The sequence below is a fragment of the Emydura macquarii genome, unplaced genomic scaffold, assembly GCF_026122565.2.
Source record: "Emydura macquarii macquarii isolate MOO-44397 ecotype Brisbane River unplaced genomic scaffold, CSIRO-AGI_Emac_v2 contig_2205, whole genome shotgun sequence".
In the NCBI taxonomy this organism is placed as follows: domain Eukaryota; kingdom Metazoa; phylum Chordata; order Testudines; family Chelidae; genus Emydura; species Emydura macquarii.
In genome coordinates, this window is record NW_027132342.1 from 7,188,411 (window position 1) to 7,208,317 (window position 19,907).

The 19,907-nt window shown below is 41.8% G+C and overlaps 1 protein-coding gene across 1 annotated transcript in view; it reads right to left on the reverse strand.

Moving 5' to 3' along the window:
• Positions 1–19,907, reverse strand: part of LMNTD1 (lamin tail domain containing 1) — a 229,503-nt gene that overhangs the window by 114,992 nt on the left and 94,604 nt on the right. The window contains exon 7 of the mRNA XM_067559264.1: positions 2,615–2,716. Coding sequence (XP_067415365.1) covers positions 2,615–2,716 — 102 coding nt within the window. The remainder of the gene's footprint in view (positions 1–2,614; positions 2,717–19,907) is intronic.

The following is a 19,907-nucleotide window of genomic DNA, read 5'->3' on the forward strand; positions in this document are numbered from 1 at the left end:
CTGCAACTTTAATAAAACTGGCAGTGCCAGCTGAAAAGTAGCCACGTAGTATTTGCCTGGAAGAAAGAAAAGATGTGGGGGAAAGGTGGAGTGGGGTGGAGAGGAGAGACGATTTATGGATAAACTCTCACACTTTCTCACACTTTTTTCATAGCTGATAGAAAGCCATTTCCTACATATTTGGTAGTGCCATTATTTTTAATGGATTGTCCATTCAAAAAAAATGGGACAGAGGAACATAGTAGGTAGATGCACCTGCATTCTAAAAATCATGTCCATCACAGACAGACTTGGCACAAATGTGCAATATTAAATGGGTGTAATCTCTTTATAATTACCCTCACAGATGGTCCTGTGGAAAGAAAAGGAGGTGGTTGTGTCTAACGCATAAGACTAAAAATCAGGATGACCTGGGTTCTATTCCAAGGTCTTCCACTGACTTGCTGTGTGGAGTTGAACAAGTTACAGGTAATGCTTTGGGGGAGTAAATCCCCACACAAAAATCTTTAACTCTGTAGTTGAAGACCTCCAGCACTCAGCCCCACTCTCTTCCAGGTAACTTCCAGAAATCCTGCAGTTCTCAGAATAAAATATGGTAGTCTTAAAAGGACTCCTCATTACATCTGTTAACTTTAGTTTTCCCCTCCATAAAATGAAAAGAACAATATTTCTCTACTGGATGTTGTGAAGCTTAATTCATTAATATCTGTAAAGTGTTTTGCAATGTTTTTTATGCCGCTCAAAATATTTGGTTCTCAGTATCAGGATTTTGACATTTCTATTGCTGTTAGGGTAGATGAACAGGACAAGGTAAAATAAGAATAGACTCCAGAATCAAACCTTATTTTCATACTGGAAAACAAAGCAGCATTTTGTAAAAAACAGTTTAATTTTTCAACATTCCTCTGCATTTCCTGGTTCCATCTTGAATTTTAAGTACTGAAATACCATGTGAAATGGCTATTCTTGCAGTAATTCTGACTGTGCAGGAAACAAGAAGCATTGGCAATTTGGCAAAACAGTCAGTAGTCACAAGATTTCCAGCCATATTTTCTAGACCAAAGAGATTCTGATAAGTTTTGTGAGGAAGAACTTCCAAATTCTTGCTTGGATTCTTATCCAACGCTCCACATATTTGATACTAATTGTTACAGAGCATGCCAGTGTGGAATTTAACACAGAGTTGTTTTAAACTACATAATTCATAATTTTTATAAAGTTCCCTGTACCTAGTAGGTCAAATTCAGCTTTCAGTTATATCAGTGATGGGTGGGTTTTTGTTTTGTTTCAAACTTGAGGACATCTCTACTTTGTAAAACCAACCATCAGGGGAATCAGTAATAACATGATTGTCCCCATGATTGTCCCCAACGTATTTTAAGTGTGATTTAGTTTTGCAGTGTAAATTAGACTTAACTATGCCTCTGAAAAGTACTACAGTCAAGAGAATGGTTCAATGTCTGTCATTTTGGTTACAGGCTGTAGCATGATTCACAGGCCGGGTTAGAACATAGTTATGTTTCTTCTACACTGCAGGAGCAAATTATGTTTTTAATGTGACTGGGGGCAATAGGCTGTAACCAATCCCCAAGACACAGTTGCCTTTACAAGAACAGGTTTTATACCAGAGGTTCTCAAATTGGAGGCTGGAAACCCTCAAGAGGTTGAGAGCTGTCAGCCCTGTGCATGTCTCATAGCCAGAGCCCTTCAGAGCTGGGTGGCCAGAGAACAGCAGCTGCTGGCCGGGTGCTTTGAAGGCAGAGCCGGACCCAGTAGCAGTGCAGAAGTAAGGGTGGCATGGCATGGGGGAGTGTATGGCACGGCATGATGGGGTGGTCATCACTTTTTGGTGGGGGTTGTCACAGTCTGTAATATTTTCAAAGAGGATCCCAGCAAAAAAAAAAATAAAATAAAATAAAATCTTGAGAACCCCTGTTCTATACCATAAATAGCTTTTGCTTCTGCTTGGGGGCTTTCAAGGAGCCAGTTGTTTCCCTTCCCCAGCCCTGGCTCTGGCCCAAGTTTGAGCATCACAAATTGGGGACTACTGCAAATTGGGAACATAAACCAGGTGGGGATTGCTGAAAGGAATCACTCTCTAACCACCACCCCCCAGAGAGTTTCCTACAGGGAGAGAAATGTAGGAGCTGGCTCTGCTTATTCTATGCCCCCTGGTGATTTCTCCACACTGAGGGTATCCTCAGCAGGTGAGTTAGGGTGGGTTTCTGCTCCAGAAGCTGATCAAATCTGCTCCTAAAGCATTGCACAGTGTAGCATAGCATCACAGTCAAGATACCTGAGGGTCTTTTAAGCAAGGTCATGTTTATTTTCTATAATACACTATGAAAATAACAGCAAAAAGCCTGTTCTGCTCTGTTACCTAACTTCCAGCTAAAGAACATGCCTCCAAAAAAGGGTGAGAAATGGAGAATTTATCCAAGACCCTAAATGCAGGCATTGTTAACTGAAAGCGTGACTGTCTTGATAGGAGAGACCACTGAACATTTAAAAAAAATATATACAGGGAAATTAAATGGAAATCTCCATCTGCTTCTCAGAGTTCTCTTTATAGTGGCACGGGAGTGCAATTACTGGCAAAATGACAGGCACTGACCTGTAGTCTGTCCTCCAGGGCCCCAATGTTCTGTTGTCTGCTCCTGTGTTCCGACTGCAGCTTTTCAATGAGTGCACTGTTGTTGGTCTTTTCAGAGAGGAGCTGTTTGAAGAAAAGGAAGATTCTTTGTGAGTGCGGGGGGTGGGGATAAATAGCCCAACAAAGAGAACAAAAAGGCATAATTAGCTTCTTTAGATACAAATCTCCAGTACACTGCCCAATCTTCTTGCTGTAGCACTACAGCAAAACAATAGCCGTTTTTTCAGTCCAACATGCAACATTGCACAGTACCTACAACAATTGCTTAGTTGCTGTACTCTGAACAGCACCTTCATATTATTATGAAGCGGAAAAGACAACCACCACTCTAACACTTATAATCATATATCAATATACAAAAATATGTTATGGTATGGCCAAAATGCAGGGCCTTATCAGGATTTATTTCTATTACACTAGCAGCTGGAGTCCCCTATCAGGATTCGGGCTTCATTGTGCTGAATGCTGCAGATATACAAACTAGAGGACAGTCTATGCCCTAAAGAGTTTAATTCAACGTTAAGGCTGAAATTCTGCCTTTATCCCTTTCTGTTGTTCCTGGATAGGAGCAGGGGAGATAGAAGAGGGGTCCTTATAACTCACACATGTTCCATTTCTTGGGAATGAAAGTATGAGCGATACAAGTGTAGCACTAAAATTCCAGCCATGCTGCAGTACCGGTCTTTTTAAAATGAATGATTATTATTAAATAGGAGTCCAATGGCATTCACCCAGCAGGCCGGAAATTCCCTGCAGGCCGGGTGAAATTTTATGGTTCTCGGACTATACATTTTGCAAACTGTCACAGACTCTCATGAGGGTTTTATTTTTCACATGCTCTTAGTCACCAAGTAAAAGCTGGTACATGTACAGCTCTAGATGCAAACCCACAAGACTACTCCAGCAGCCCGTAGAGATAGTACCAACCCAACACCTGGTTTCCTAACCCCCCAGTGGTCCCCTAGTTATGTCCTACTCTGTATAACCACGAGAGTTTGAAAGGTAAATATTATATTGACTGTGTGAGAGAAGCAGGGCTGTAGTTACAGCAGAGGACTGGAAATCTTGGCTCAAATTCTGGGTAATTTACATCTGCTCTGTTCCCTAAGATCCTGATCTCATCTGGAGAAAGGGTGATCTAGCAATAGGATAATCATTAGGACATCAGTCCATGAAGATCCAACAGAGTAATAGAGAACTACCAGTCTCCTACAGCCATGCTGTCAGATGAGGTCGGCAACCATTTTGAGGCTTCCTACCACCGAGTTTCCAGCACAACAAATTTTGTGTCTTGGGCTCTGGCCCTTGTGCCAGTGGGATGCTGCTGCAGCTCCCACCAGTGCTGTCTTTAAATATTGTTTAATAATTAATGTAGACAGTGACTGAAGCAACATTTTGCCAGAACTCTTGGCCAAATCCCAAACTCATTGCCTAACTTCTTCCTGCCGTTTTAACTGGTTAAGATATTATTCTTCACTTCCTGTTCTGAACTATTCTGAAGAGTTACTGTGCGATGTAACTGAGTGACTGTACTACTGCATGACACCATTAAAGTGTTAAGTGTTCTCTGCATATGCAAAGTTTTTTGAGACACTGTGGGATGAAAAGTATTATATAAATACAGGCTATTAACAACAATAATATAATATGTGAAATTCAGTGATTCGTTTACAGCATGTGCCTCATATTCAATATAAATCAATATGTAAGAGAAATCACATGCTAGCTGAATATTTGTTTTATTTTACAACAGACAGTATATTAATCGTGCCCTCTTATGTTTGCATAAATCAATTTGAACAGAACCTTCTACTCCATTCATACTAAAATGATTATGTTTGGCTAGCTTACGGCATGTGTTTAGCATGGGAGTGGAGGAGAAGGAAAATTAAGATTTTATTACAAAACTGCAAAAGAAAATTATAAAATGAATGTTTTCTGATCTGTAGGAAGATAATTAACAGATTTCACTTTAACTCACAGATTTATTTAGTGATTATACCTTTAGGTGTTGACATGTTGCTGCTGAATTTTTGCTTTTTGGGTGTTTTGGGTTTTTTATATTATATAAAATCTGGGAGTACACAATTTCATTTTATACTATCTCACTGCAGAGACATTTTATAACGTTTCATCCTGCCGTAGACATCACTGCTGTTTCATCAGGGATGTGTTATCCCTATTATATATATAAAAAAGATCATCAGTTAGGGTGAAATTCTGCCACATGCAGAGGGTCAACAAAAAACGTAGGCCAAGTCTAAGTCCCCTAAGAGTGGGATATAAGTGGTTACTAGACTCTCTGGATGGGACGAATTTAGGGTTGCTAATTCTGGTTGAACATATTCCTGGAGGTTTCATCACATGATATAATCTTTAATTAAAGATTAATCTGTAATTCCTGGAGACTCCAGGACAACCATAGGTGAATTTCACCTTTTGGTTTTATCTCCAAATCTTGCATGCATTGAGATGTGATTCTGGATGCAAACAAACTTTGCTGTCAAAGTGTCACAGAAACAATGGGGATGAGGCAAAAAATGGCTTATTCTCATAAAGTCTCACACACTTATTACTTGATACATTCTATATATTAAGTAACAGTACAACATATTTGTAGTAAATCTCTTTGTAAAGCACTTTAGGGTACTTTTGTAAGAAAGGCACTTTGTAAATGTAAGATAACCATATACAGTAGTCAGAAAAATAGTATTCTTTTTGGGTGTGGTTTCTGCATTACCTAAAAGGATGCTCATTCATTGCTTGTCATTTAATTATGAATTGAGCAAGCCCCAAAACTACATTTCATTGTTTCCAACATGGCTCTAATCCCCATACGCAGTACAGATTTTAATACCAGCTCTAATCATTGTTACCACAGAGCAAATCACCACACAAAGAAGATTTGGCTGATGTAAAGAAAACACACTGGCAAGGCTTTCCAGAATGTCAGTTGCATAATGTTAACACAGTACTCGTGATCTTAATTTAAAAAATAATCCCTTGAAAATTAATTGCCACTAGACATTAATCATCACTTTGTTAATTAAGCACTTAAGCCAATTAAGCCCAAGGTGAAGTTGAGGGCAATAAACTCCATAAATGTTTAGTATAAAGTCCTAGTAGTGCCATTTTTTTAAAAAAAAGCTTTCTTTTTGGGAGACCGGATCGCTCAAGGGATTGCTAATTACAGAACTAATCCAGGTTCAAATCCAGCCCGGATCAGAAGTAGCTGAGAGTCACCACAACCTAATAACTTTTGTGTGTCCTTTGAGCTGTGGATCGAAACCTTGCTAGAGACTGCAAAACCTACCACCCAATGTCTAACATCTCTTTTCTAAGTAAGCTATTCAGAAAATAAGCCTAACAAAAGTCTCCAGTGTTGCTTGTCTGTTCCCAATAACACAGATGCCTTAGGATATGGTACACTTGTTGCTCTGGTCACTGACTTCCTCCTCTTTATAAACAAATTAAGTGTAGCAATGCTGATCCCTCTGGTTCTCTGCAGGGTTTGATCACTAGATCCTCCTGTCCCACCTCCAAATGTATGCTGGGGTGAACAGAAATGGATGAGGTCTTTCCTCTCTGACAGAGCCCAGAGGGTCATTCTGGGTAACCGTTTCTACACCTCCAAAGTCCTCACTTGCAAAGTCCTGTGAGGCTCAGCCCTATCCCCCATATTATTTGATGTCTACAGTTGTCCCAATGGCTCATAGTGAGAATGCACAAGCTGATGTTTCAGCCGTCCTCAGCCAGCAGCCAGCTCTTCATCGCCTTTATATCAAACAAACAGCACCATCTCCCAGCTTTCTCAATGCCTATCCAAAATAAGCAACTGGATGAAGAGCACCCAGCTAAAGCTGCACCCCGGCAGGCAAGACTGAAGTGAGGCTGGAAGGAGGACAGACATGTCCACACCATCTGAGCTTCACTATGAGTTTCAGGATTGTACAAGCCTCAAAACTTGAAGTAAAACTTGGGCCAAAGTGTCAAGTTTTCCCTTGTTTTGAGTTGAACCCAAGCTTTTGACCCAAAATGTTTACTTGGCTTGCTGAAAACTATCCAATTTATCTAACCCAGTACAGCTGTAGCACACGCACCATTGATATCTAACTAAAGTTTGCCAACACATTGGTAAATCTGAGTTAAGTTTTGGGTTTTACAACTTTGGAAGCCTCCAAGTCTACCACTATCTAACTTTTCCTGTCCCAGACCCAGTTATTTCAGAGTGTCTGTACTTCTTCAGTTATCACAATATCACTGAATCTAATGGAACAGGCCAGAGGAATAGATAGAATCCCTTTGTCCTTTCAAATCAAAATTAAAAGGACTGGAAATTATGGTTATAAGCAGCACATTTGGATCTGAATATTCCCATTCAAACCCAGAAACCAGGTGTAGGAACAATGAACAAATCAAGTGCTTTATACTACATTAGAAGTCATGCTTTAACAGGTATCACCATTGCTTTGTATTTCTTTATTCTTGCCATAAGACGCAATGATTGCAAAGCAAACTGTGTGGGGTGGGGGAGGAGTATGTCATTAAAGAGACCTTGGAACTCACAGGATGTTAATGAGTGGCCAATTATTCTGTGCCTAATGGCTAGCTGCAAAGTTGGGACACATTTAGGTATGAAAATAAGTCTCTGCAATTGTTTTAATTAATTTTTAAGAATGCATGATTGTCTTATCTATAGCCAAAAACATAAATTTTTGCACTAATTTGTGTTTATAATGCAATGTATCTTGGCGTTCTCGTGCAGTAATTTGAATCTTCCTACAAGATGTCCTTGTAAACAACAATATTATTTCAACATAAGGTTTCTATTTTACTTTTTGGCCCGGTAAATAATGTTTTTTCTTGACCGGTTGGCTGGTTTTTTCACTTTAGTAGACTATAGGAATAATGATGTAGACTTGACTACGCATTTAAATTGAATAATTTGCAATAATGCTCTGAAATGCCACTAGGATAGAATTCAAAGGAGTGTTTGCAAAAACAATTGCTTCTTTTTAAAATTAATTTCTGAAAAATAAATGCAGCAAGTGGCTAGATGGTTCAGGGGATTGATAATGGGATAGAGAGCCTTTCGTCTGTAAGTCAGCATTTCAAATCTAGCCTGCAATGGTAGTGATTGAAAGTTGTTACTATGGCAGGCTTGACTGTGGCCTTTGTAAAATGTAAACACGGTAATCCTCATCTAATGGAATAAATCTTTCTCTTTCTACAAAATCTGATTTCTTTTAAAAATAATTCCACTGGTCAGAAAAAATAATATATTGTACATATCCAGTCTTCTGCCCAGTGACACTCCAAACAAAAGCAGCATTCTCAGTTCTAGTCATAATTGGAAATGGCAGCTGTTTCTCAGCACATGTTTCTGCTGGGGTCATCTGCTGCAGATGTACATACATGAAAGCAAACAGACGGGCAGGTCTTCCTGGCTTCTGCAATGTCAGAAACTAGATAAAAGATCTTTTAACCAATATGAATGGGACCAGAGAAGAAGCGAAATATTTTTAATAAGGATGAAAGTACTGGGTCAGCAACATTAAGAACTGTTAGAGGTTTCAGGTAAAATCAGAATCTCTCTTAGCTCTCTACCTTTGCTCATTTATAAAACTGGATTAACAAGCTCTCCTTTGTAAATTGTTAAATATTTGAATACATTTTTTCTGAGGGATTGTCTAGATGAACAGTTAGTGCCTGGCAAGCTGGAGTATGAATCTCCCCCACTTTAGCCTGCTGTGTACCAACTGGCCATATGGCCCCCTGCTACCTTGTGCTTCAAGTTCCCCCGTGCACACTGACATACTCCCCTTTCAAAGCAGGATACATCAAAACGTATTAAGCAATTCGTAGCGCATGGTAGCAGAGTCAACACAGACAGATAATAAGCAGCATGCCAGTGTTGTGTACTTTGTGTCCTGCCTAGCTTGCCGTAGCTAATAGAGCTAGACTATAATGGGATAGCTCAGCCAGTTCTGGCTGGTTTTAGAGTAGGAGAATAAACCCAGTCTGTGTGTGTTTACATCTCCCTGAGTTCCTGTCTGCTGATTTCTCTCTGAGTGCAAGTAGCTTCCAAGTATCCAAACATAATGAAGTGGTGACAAGGACAGTGAACATATGCCTACACTACCACTGGCTACAAGCAACAGTCAAATGTAAGGAAAATCTTTTGCTCTTCTGAGTGGCTCCGCTGTTTGTGCTGACGGCACAAACCGAAAGTAAAGCAGACAGATTGGGAAGGCGGAGGAAGGAAGCAGTGCTAGTGAAAAGAAATTACTAATAATTGTGTGTAAATGACCCCCCAACACACAACACAACAAAAGACACTAAAAGAAAAGGAAAAAAAAAAAAAGGCAGCAATGGCTACACTCACTGGGCCTCTGGGACATTTTGATAAAACTGTGGAGCAATGGAGCTCATATACTGAGAGTTTTGAGCTTTTTGTTCTTGCAAATGGAATTGCAGATGATAAGAGGGTGGCAACTTTCCTAAATGTTGTGGGATCTAAAACCTTTAGCTTGCTGCGCAGCTTAGTGCAACCTGATAAGCCAGGCACAAAATCTTAGTGACGTGAAAATCCTGGAGGCACATTTTTCCCCAAAACTGTTGGTAATTGCAGAGAGATTTAGGTTCCACAAAAGGAATCAAGAAGAAGGTGAAACAATTGCACAATTTGTAGCAGCTCTTAAGAAGCCTGCTGAGCACTGTGAATTTAATGGTGTGTTAAATGACACCCTCCGTGACTGGGTAGTCTGTGGTCTGTGCAGTGAAGTAATACGAGCTTGTTCCAGCTTGAAACTATTCTTTTGGAGCTAAATTAGGTCCCTGCTACAGTCATCACCCAGACAGGACCTGTTTCCCACACTGTCCAGACTGCAAATGATTTCTCCTGGCAGTGACATATAGATCAGCTGTTGCCAGGTCATACAAGTCCCAAGGACACATCTCCAGTTGAACTGCCTGACCTCACCATTGCAGGTGAGATATCCTCAAGTCAAGAGTCACCCATTCCTGACTCCCCTCCTCCATCCACCTTGGTGGCAGATATAGCACTCTCACCTGTTCGAGCTACAAGTCCTGAGCCCATTGTTAGACCTGCACCAATAACACCTTCTGGGGCAAGAACACCAGAAGTCCGCCATAATCCACCTACAGAGAGAAGGCCTATTCAACAGTTGAATCTCTAGCTAGGGCAAACCCACATTTATGGGGCAGAATAATCCCCAGGGTTTAGCCAGGAAAGGAGGCAGTCTATCCTCATTCCCTTGTTTAATTATTGTTCTGTTAAATGGACGTTTTCATTAAGGGGGAGGAGCATGTTGTGTACTTTGTGTCCTGCCTAGCTTGCCATAGTTAACAGAGCTAGACTATTATGGGATAGCTCAGCCAGTTCTGGCTGGTCTTAGAGTAGGATAATAAACTCAGTCTGTGTGTGTTTATATCTCCCTGTGTTCCTGTCTGCTGGTTTCTCTCTGAGTGCATGTAACATCCAAGAACCAAACATAACAGCTAGTGCGCTGTAGATTCACACCACAGTTTGCTCCATTAACTGTTTAGACAAGTCCTGAGAGGGGCCAGTACCAGATGCTTCAGAAGAAGGTAAGAGGAGGAAGAGGCTTTTGGTCCTCGATGAATGGGAACATTTCCAGCACACTCTTGCACACAAGAGCTTTGGATAATCATCCAAACCCTGAGAGGTGCTAAGAGATTTCCAGACAGAAAAGAAGGCATGGTCCCTGTCCCAAGGAGCTCTTAGTCTAAAGGCAGACAAGGACATAAACAGAGAACAGGGCTAAGGGATACAACATATAAGTAGAGCCATCAAGGAGGTGATTGGCTACATCTTAGTAATATGAAGATACTGAATGGAAGCATCTGTCAACACAATGAGTAGTTTTGTTTGTTTGTTTGTTTTTAAATGAGGATATATAAACAATTCCAAGTTACTCCTCAAGCTTGTCAGAGCCTGTCAGCCAGTTCTCCCATAGGTGACAGGTGAATGAGAAGAGGGTAGTGACCTCTTGCTTGAGGTAGGGCATGCCATGTGTAGGGGCAGCATGGAACAGGGCATGGAGATGGTTATGTGTAAAGAGAACAAATAGGCAGAGAAAGCTGCCCTCACTGGAAGATTGGAGAGGACTGAAGCAACACCAGAAAAGACCAGGGCCATGGCTGAAACACACTGGCAGCGTGACATGGGTAGAGTTTGTGTTGGCACTGCTTGTGTTCTCCTGCTCTGTTCTCTGGAGAGAGGATTTCAGTCTGAAGTGCTTTCAATTTGGCATTTTTCACAAACATTCAACTCTTTTGACATTCAAGGGGGAAAACTGTCAATGATGTCTCTTTAAAAAGGGTGAACCAGGCTCTGTCACTGATGAAAAGGCATAGATCTGTTTTGTGGACAACATGAATGTCAGCTGCAGAATAAAAGGTCTCCTACCTATTGGAGGTACCCCTCACATTCAGCAGGAAATGGCATTCTTCCTGAGCTCACTGTTGGGGCACAGAGAAAAACCTCAGCATGTCTTCATAGGGATCACTATCCTCTCCTTTTAAACAGGAAAAAAGCCTCCGTTTCACAGTGATGTAATAAACATGAAGGAAAAACAGAAGAGCTCAGGCAAGACAATTAGAATATTATAACTCGTATAACCTTTCTTAATGTCCTTGAAGATCAAGCAGAGAAACACTGAATGTATAATCACAGTGAAGGGTAATAGAGATAAGAGAGACAGGGAAGGAGCTCAGCTAATTCCAGGCATGCGCTGTTAAATGCTCTATGGCATAGTTTCTCAACCTGTGGTACAGGGTACGCGAGACACAGGCAGGGGGTACTCGGGAAAAAAAGAGAAAAGGGGAGGCAGGCAGCAGCTGCCAACTTCTGGGGAAGCCTGGCAGCAGCAGTTCACTTTCTACCTGGTCCCAGCTCCTAACTGGGAGATATGCAGCAGCCCCCAGATTCTGTGGAAAGCATGCGGCAGCTCCCCCAGCTTCCCGCCCAGTCACATCTCCCAGCTGGGAGGCGGGTGGCAGGCACCACAGTCCCGGGAAGCCAGGCTGCAGATGTCCGCTTCCTGCCCTGTCACAGCTCCCAGCTGGGAGGTGGGTGGTAACCCCCAGCTTCTGGGGGAGATGGGTAGCAGACCCCGCACCTTGGCTCCAGACCGACGGACAGCCTCCAGCGCCCTGGCTTGAAGATGGGCAGCAGCCACCTGTCCACATCCCTGGATCCCAGCCAGCGCAGAAGCCTCCTCTGCCCCAGCTCGGATTGGGTGGCAGCTGCCCACCTCCCAGGCTGGCAGTCAGGCAGCAACCGCCTGCAACTTGACCAGGTGGCAGCCCCACTCCCTAGCTCAAAGCCCAGTGCCCAGAAAACTTGTTAATTTCACTGCTCTATGACAGCCCCAGGTTTTACCAGTTGCCTCTTTTCCTGTCTCTCTCTCTTGCCCTCCTTCCCTATCTTTCTCTCACCTCTTCCTCCTCTCAAATCTATGGCAAAAAATTTGGCATGGCGCTTTATATTCCCCAGCATTGGCATGCCGCTCAAAGCTCAGAGCTCAACATCACCTCTAGCCCAGGTACCTACTTGAGTTGTGCACCCCAGGTGTAAAGGTGGTAACCCTACCCACGCTAGATCTGACCATGTCATATCACAGCCTTATATACTCAGCCCTTCTTCCAACATATGGCTCGCATTAGTCTGTAAATATAAAATCCTGTGGAAAATTGAGTGTTGGGGTACTTATTAAAATTTTCAAAAGTTAGGGGGTACTAGCTTCTTAAAAGATTGAGAAACACTGCTCTATGGTATAAAAATGGCCTACAGTCCATGCAGCAGACTATCCTTGGATAAATACCATCACACGTGGAAATTAAAAGTAATTAGAGTCCCTTAAGAGTTTGAATGAATTTCCTTTATTGTCTAGCATTTGCTTAAAAAAAAAATTACAGGCAAGGCATTTTTAGGCAGAGTGGCATTTATTTACATGTAGCACCTTAAAAGATTAGATATATGGCTTTAATGGCAGTTATTACAGCTCCATAAACTGCCATTGAAAGCATATCTAAAGTGACACTAGCAAGAATGACTGATGGGCCCAGAATTTCCATGTGCAATATGCATTGCCCTCTCCTGGTCACAGAAGTTCTATTTGTCTCTCAAAATGGAGGCTGTGACTTACACTGGGGATTCTAGCCAACAGTGAACAGCCATCAATGCAAACCTCTAGTATAGGCAGCCCAAACCAATATGAATCATGAATTGCACCTTGGCAGCTCACTCCTGCGTGATACTGGGGTAAGGTGCACTGATGCCACTTAAGGCTTATAACAGCTTTGCCTGTCCAGGTTAAGGTTTTGCACTGATACATCTACACTGGTCACTGGTGGCTGAAATACCCAGTGCACACAAGGCCGCTTGGTAGAAATTTTAATTATTCTTCCCCATGACCCTCTGATAAACATGGAGCACTAGAGGCAATAGGGCATGTGCATGGCACATGGTAGTCTACACTGTTCCTATGCTTCCTGTTAGACACAGTCGTAGCAGCACAAGGTAAAGGATTGTTTCCCCCTGAATTTGGGGAAAATACAAAGGATGTACCACATGTTTCTAACCCAATGAAAAACAAACTAATGGTGGCAACTTTATCAATGGCTTTCAGTGTCTAAAATCACTCTTGACTTCAGAATGTTGCAACATGATACACATTTGCATTGTAATACTTTTAAAATATACACTGACTTTTTAGGAATCTTCACACTCAAAAAAAAGACAGAGTTTAGTTCTACTGCCTAAGCCCAGCATTTTCTTTCTCTGCTTCATACAGTTTGAGAGACTGATTTCCACACTGACATTTAAATTGGCAGCTTGAAGCTGAAAACACGGTGACACATATTTTGCACCTCAAAGAATAGATGCCACTGTTTTATTTATCTACGGTTGATTTATTAATTTATAAAAATGTCCTTCACAGGTGGGAAAGGCTAAACAATATTAAGACACGAGGTTTAAATTAATATCAACATTGGGAGATTCACATCCACTATTAATCTACACATCACACCTGTAAACTTTTCCTCAGGCAAAGATTAGGAGAAGAACTTCAGGGGTTTTGGAATTTCTTTGCCCTCTTTTTAATGCTTTGTTAGTTTAGATTCTACCACGAATTGTTTTGGGTGCTGAACTTATTACGGCATATTTATGACCAAAAGCTCCAATGTTAGACAAAAGTGTGATGCCTTTAAATGTTCCACTGTCAAAAAAAACAAACAATTTCTATATCAGTGGCTATCTTGCATATGTACTTGTGCTTTTCACCACTGTAGATTGTGAAGCTTTAGAATGCACAAAGATGAAACTCATTTTATAAGGCTTTTGCACCCAATCACTAATTTACAGATCTTTAAAATATTTCAACATCCAGAATTTTCTCCATGGTTAAGACTTGAGAGTTGGCAGCTGAATAATTGAATTTAGTCTTCCTGTAAATGTTACTGGGATTGTCATCAGCCTGGGAACCAGAAATCTGAATTTACAGATATATCAAGGGCAACAGCTGTGAAGTTCGTGTTACACTGCTGCATAAATATGCCGCAACCTCAGGTGACAGTTTGACTATTGAATCCTTGACATCTTTACAGAAAAAGGTGATACATTTGCCAAATTTGGTGTTGATGGTGGTGGATTTTTGTTTTTGTTTTTCTGAGATGTGGACATTTCAGTTGGATGCAGTGGCAACTCAAAAGGAAGAAAGTTGCCTACCTGAACTCCCAGTGTCACTGAAGCCATAAGAATCACTTCACATGGGTTATGAGAAAGCCACTTGAGAGCAACAGCATTTAGTCACTACCCATCTAAGTAGGATAAAATCAATCAATCAATGTCATGGGTTTTATCTATTCACCCATGTGAAATTAACAATACTGGCATTAGCTGATAGCCAGGATAGCACTGCAGACTGGTAGCCATGCCACCACATCCTAGGGTCCTGTTGGATCGTTTAAGCAAAGGAGAGGTGGCTCAGTTATTGGACTATAGATCTACTGGGTGTGCAGGAAGCGACATTGACAATTCAGGTAAATGACTTTCTTCCATCTGATTTACTGTTGAACTAAGGCTCCAGCTGGTGTTGGTAAGTATTGTGCTGCTAGAGGTGCCATCTTTCAGATGGAATGCAAAACCAATGACGTGCTCAAGCTGTCAAGAAGAGCTAGGTCTTCCAACCTATGCCAACCAAGTCCAAGCAGTTGGGATTGGTGCAGGAGAGTTCCATAGCATATGAAGAGATGGGTGAAGTGCCGCATTATAGAGTTGATGCCTAGAGAAGAGAAGATCCAAGGCTTAGAGATTCAGATGGAAACTCTGATTGAGTTTAGAAGGGGGTTCAAACAGATGATGGAGCAAAGGCATGAGGAGGCTGAAGGGAAAAGCCCAGACTTGCAGATGGAAGCAGAACCAACAAACTCTGATGGGAGACTGCTGGATGAGGAACGTGGCCAGTGGAAGCATGTGACTATGAGAAACAGGCAGAGGAAGAGACCAGCTAGCGAAGGAGAAATAGAGCTCTGGAACAGGTTTGTGGAGTTGGAAAATGAAGAAGGGCCACAGCAGGCAGTAACTGAAGGTGAGAGGGCAAGGAAGAAGAGAAGAGCAGCTTGTCCTATACAAAGGGTTGATGAGCCAATGGAGATACCACCAAATAAGAGTCCCAGGAGGATACAGGATGTGTTGCAGAAGATTGCAAGGGAGAATAGTAGACATGATGACTTGCATCCAGAAAGAACGGGATAGGCCGGAGAATCGCACCATCACCAGGAAAAGGCAGGTCTAGGTGATTGGGGACTCCTTACTGAGAAGAACAGACAGGCCTGTAACCAAAGCTGATCCAGAGAACAGAAGGGTGTGCTATCTGCTGGGAGCTAAGATACAGGATGTGGACCTGAGGCAGAAGAGGATCCTTACACGAGTGGGAAAGAATCCACTGATTGTCCTTCATGTGGGAACAAATGATACGGCTAGATTCTTGCTGGAGCGTATCAAAGGAGACTATGCCAGGCTGAGGAAGACTCTTAAGGAAATGGAGGCTCAGGTGATCTTCAGTGGGATTCTGCCTGTCCCTAGAGGAGGACAACAAAAGCGTGACAAGATTCTGATGATTAGCAGATGGATCAGGCAGTGGTGCTATAAGGAGGGCTTTGGGATGTATGGTCACTGGAAGGCATTCATGGATAGAGGACTATTCTCTTGGGATGGACTTCACCTAAGTAGGGAGGAAAATGCACTTCTAGGATGGAGGCTGGCACAACTGATTAAGAGAGCTTTAAACTAGGAATTTGGGGGAGATGGCTAGGAGATACCAGGTAACCTCCACACCTGATTTTAACACTGAGAGGGAGGGAAATGAAGAAAAAAAAGATACAGTAGTGGGTAGGAGAATGGACATTAAGAGGAAGAGTAGTGTAGACACCATTCTAATAGGCGATACTGACACTGACTGTGCCAAATCGGGTAAGGAATGTGAGCAAAGTCAAACAGCAAAAATTAAAATGTTTGTATACCAGTGTGAGGAGCCTGGGTAACAAAATGGAGTAATTAGAGCTACTGGTGCAGGAAGTGAAACCAGATATTATAGGGATAACAGAAACATGGTGGAATAGTAGTCATGACTGGAGTACAGGTATTGAAGGGTATGAGATGTTTAGGAAAGACAGAAGTAAAGGCAAAGGTGATGAAGTAGCATTGTATATCAATGATGAGGTAGCCTGTAAAGAAATTAGAAGTGATGGAATGAATAAGACAGAGTCTGTCTGGGCGAAAATCACATTAGGGAAGAAAGCTACTAGAGCTTCCCCTGGGATAGTGCTTAGGGTGTGCTACAGAGCATAGGGATCCGATTTGGATACAGATAGAGAACTCTTTAACATTTTTAATGAAGTACATACTACGGAATTGTGTGATTATTGGAGAGTAACTTCCCAGATGTAGACTGGAGGAAAAGTGCTAGTAATAATAATAGAGCCCAGATTTTCCTGGACATGATAGCTGACCAGTTAATTCACCAAATATTTGCTGAACCAACAAGAAGGGATGCCATTTTAGCTTTGGTATTAATGAGTAGTAAGGACCTCATAGATGAACTGGTTGTAGGAGACAACCTTGGTTCGAGTGACCATGAGCTAATTCAGTTCAAACTAAATGGAAGGATAAACAAAAATAGATCTGTGACTAGGGTCTTTGATTTCAAAAGGACTAACTTTAAAAAATTAAGGGAATTAGTTAGGGGACTGGACTGGACTGAAGAAATCATGGATCTAAAGGTGGAGGAGGTTTGGAAGTACTTCAGGTCAAAGTTGCAGAAACTATCCGAAACCTGCATCCCAAGGAAGGGGAAAAAGTTCATAGGCAAGAATGGGAGACCAAGCTGGATGAGCAAGCATCTCAGACAGGTTATTAAGAGAAAGCAGAAAGCTTTCAAGGAGTGGAAGATGGGAGGGATCAGCAAGGAAAGTTGCCTCTTGAAGGTCAGAACATGTAGGAATAAAGAGAGAAATGCCAAAAGCCAAGTAGAGTTGGATCTTGCAAAGGGAATTAAAACCAATAGTAAAAGGTTCTATAGCCATATAAATAGGAAGAAAATAAAGGAAGAAGAAGAGGGACCACTAAGCACTGAGGTTGGGGTCGAGGTTAAGGATAATCTAGGCATGGCCCAATATCTAAACAAATACTTTGCCTCAGTTTTTAATGAGGCTAATGAAGAGTTTAGGGATAATGTCAGGGTGGCTAATGGGAATGGGGATATGGAGGTAGAAATTACCATATTTGAGGTAGAAACCAAACTCGAACACCTTAATGGAACTAAATTGGGGGGGGAGGGGACAGATAATCTCCATCCAAGAATATTAAAGGAACTGGCCCATGAAATTGCAACTCCATTAGCAAGGATTTTTAATGAATCTATAAACTCAGGGGTTGTACCGTATCATTGGAGAATTGCTGACATAGCTCCTATTTTTAAGAAAGGGATAATTACAGGCCTGTTAGTTTAACCTCAGTAGTATGCAAGGTTTTGGGGGAAAAAAATTGAAGGAGAAAGTAGTTACGGACATCGAGCTTAACCGTAATTGGGAAAAAATACAACATGGTTTTACAAAAGGTAGATCATGCCAGACCAAGCTGATCTCCTTCTTTGTGAAGATAAGAGATTTATTAGACAAAGGGATTGCAGTGGATCTAATTTACCTAAATTTCAGTAAGGCATTTTATATGGTTCCACATGGGGAATTATTAGTTAAATTGGAAAAGATGGGGATTAATATGAAAATTGAAAGGTGGATAAGGAACTGGTTAAAGAGGAGACTGCAATGGTATACTGAAAGGTGAACTGTCAGGCTGGAAGGAGATTACTAGTGGAGTTCCTCAGGGATCAGTCTTGGGACCAATCTTATTTAACCTTTTTACTTTTTACTGACTTTGAGACAAAAAGTGGGAGTGTGCTAATTAAGTTTGCGGATGACACAAAGTTGGATGGCATTACTATTACAGGGAAGAACCTGGATATCATTCATACAAGAAGATCTGGATGACCTTGTAAGCTGAAGTAATAGAAATAGGATGAAATTTAATAGTGGAATGTCTTGCATTTAGGGACTAACAACAAAAGTATTTGCTATAAACTGGGGACACATCAGTTGGAAGTGACAGAGGAGAAGAAGGACCTGAGTGTATTGCTTGATCACAGGATGACTATGAGCCGCCAATTTGATGTGGCCATGAAAAAAGCTAATACGTTCCTAGGATGCATCAGGTAAGGTATTTACAATAGAGATAGGGAGGTGTTAGTACCGTTATACAAGGTGCTGGTGAGACCTCATATGGAATATTGTGTGCAGTTCTGGTCTCCCATGTTTAAGAAAGATGAATTCAAACAGGAACAGGTGCAGAGAAGGGCTACTAGGATGATCCAAGGAATGGAAAACCTGTCTTATGAGAGGGGACTCAAAGAGTTTGGCCTATTTAGTCTAACGAAAAGAAGGTTGAGGGGAGATATGATTGCTCTCTATAAATACATCACAGGGATAAATATCAGGGAGGGAGAGGAATTAATCAAGTTCAGCACCAGTGTGGACACAAGAACTAATGGATATAAACTGGCCATCAGGAAGTTTAAGTTGAAATTAGATGTAGGTTTCTAACCATCGGAGGACTGAAGCTCTGGAACAGCCTTCCAAGGGGAGCAGTGGGGGCAAAAAACCTAGCTGACTTCAAGACTGAGCTTGATTAGTTTATGGAGGGGGATGGTATGATGGGACAGCCTAATTTGGCAATTAACTGATCTTTGACTACTAGTGGTAAATATGCCAATGGCCTGCGATAGGATGTTAGATGGGGTGGGCTCCGAGTTACTACAGAGAATTCTTTCCAGGTGTCTGGCTGGTGAGTCTTGTGCACATGCTCAGGGTTTAGCTGACTGCCCTATTTGGGGTCGGGAAGGAATTTCCCCCAGGGCAGATTGGCAGAGGCCGTGGGGGTTTTTCGTCTTCCTCTGCAGCATGGGGCATGAGTCACTTGCTGGTGGATTCTCTGTACCTTGAAGTTTTAAACCATGATTTGAGGACTTCAATAACTCAGTCACAGGTTAGGGGTCTATTACAGGAGTGGGTGGAGTGAGGTTCTGTGGCCTGCGTTGCACAGGAGGTCAAACTAGATGATCATAATGGTCTGACCTTCTGACCTTAAAGTCTATGAGAGAAGGCGTTCTCCACCTCTACTGCTATGTGTCCTCTCTTGCAGCCCTGAGGCTGCAGAAGCTCCTACATCTCCTCCGTAGGGATCAATGGCCATCTAAATAGAGTAGTAGTTGATCTACTGGCTGTATCCTCACTCCTCCTGTAGCTTCCCCTTGCTTCATTTTCTACACATCTTTGCACAGGTACATACAGGAGCACCAATGAAGCTGAGCTTCACTGCACACAGGAGAAGTAAACTCCTGTTGTGCAGGCTCCTCAGATACATTAATTTATGCATGTTTGTTACTGTTGCGGCCTTTGATGGCCATGGAGGATGGAATAGGATTTATCTCTGATGCTCCTATGACTTCTTATGGAAGATTAGAGATGTCAGCACCAGTGTCCTGGCCTGCTTTCAGATTTGGTAATCACTTTCTACTTTCAAACATTCCCTCCGTATTTTCAAATGGTTGGGATTTTTAGCAATTTCTGATCTCATCTCTCTCATAATGGT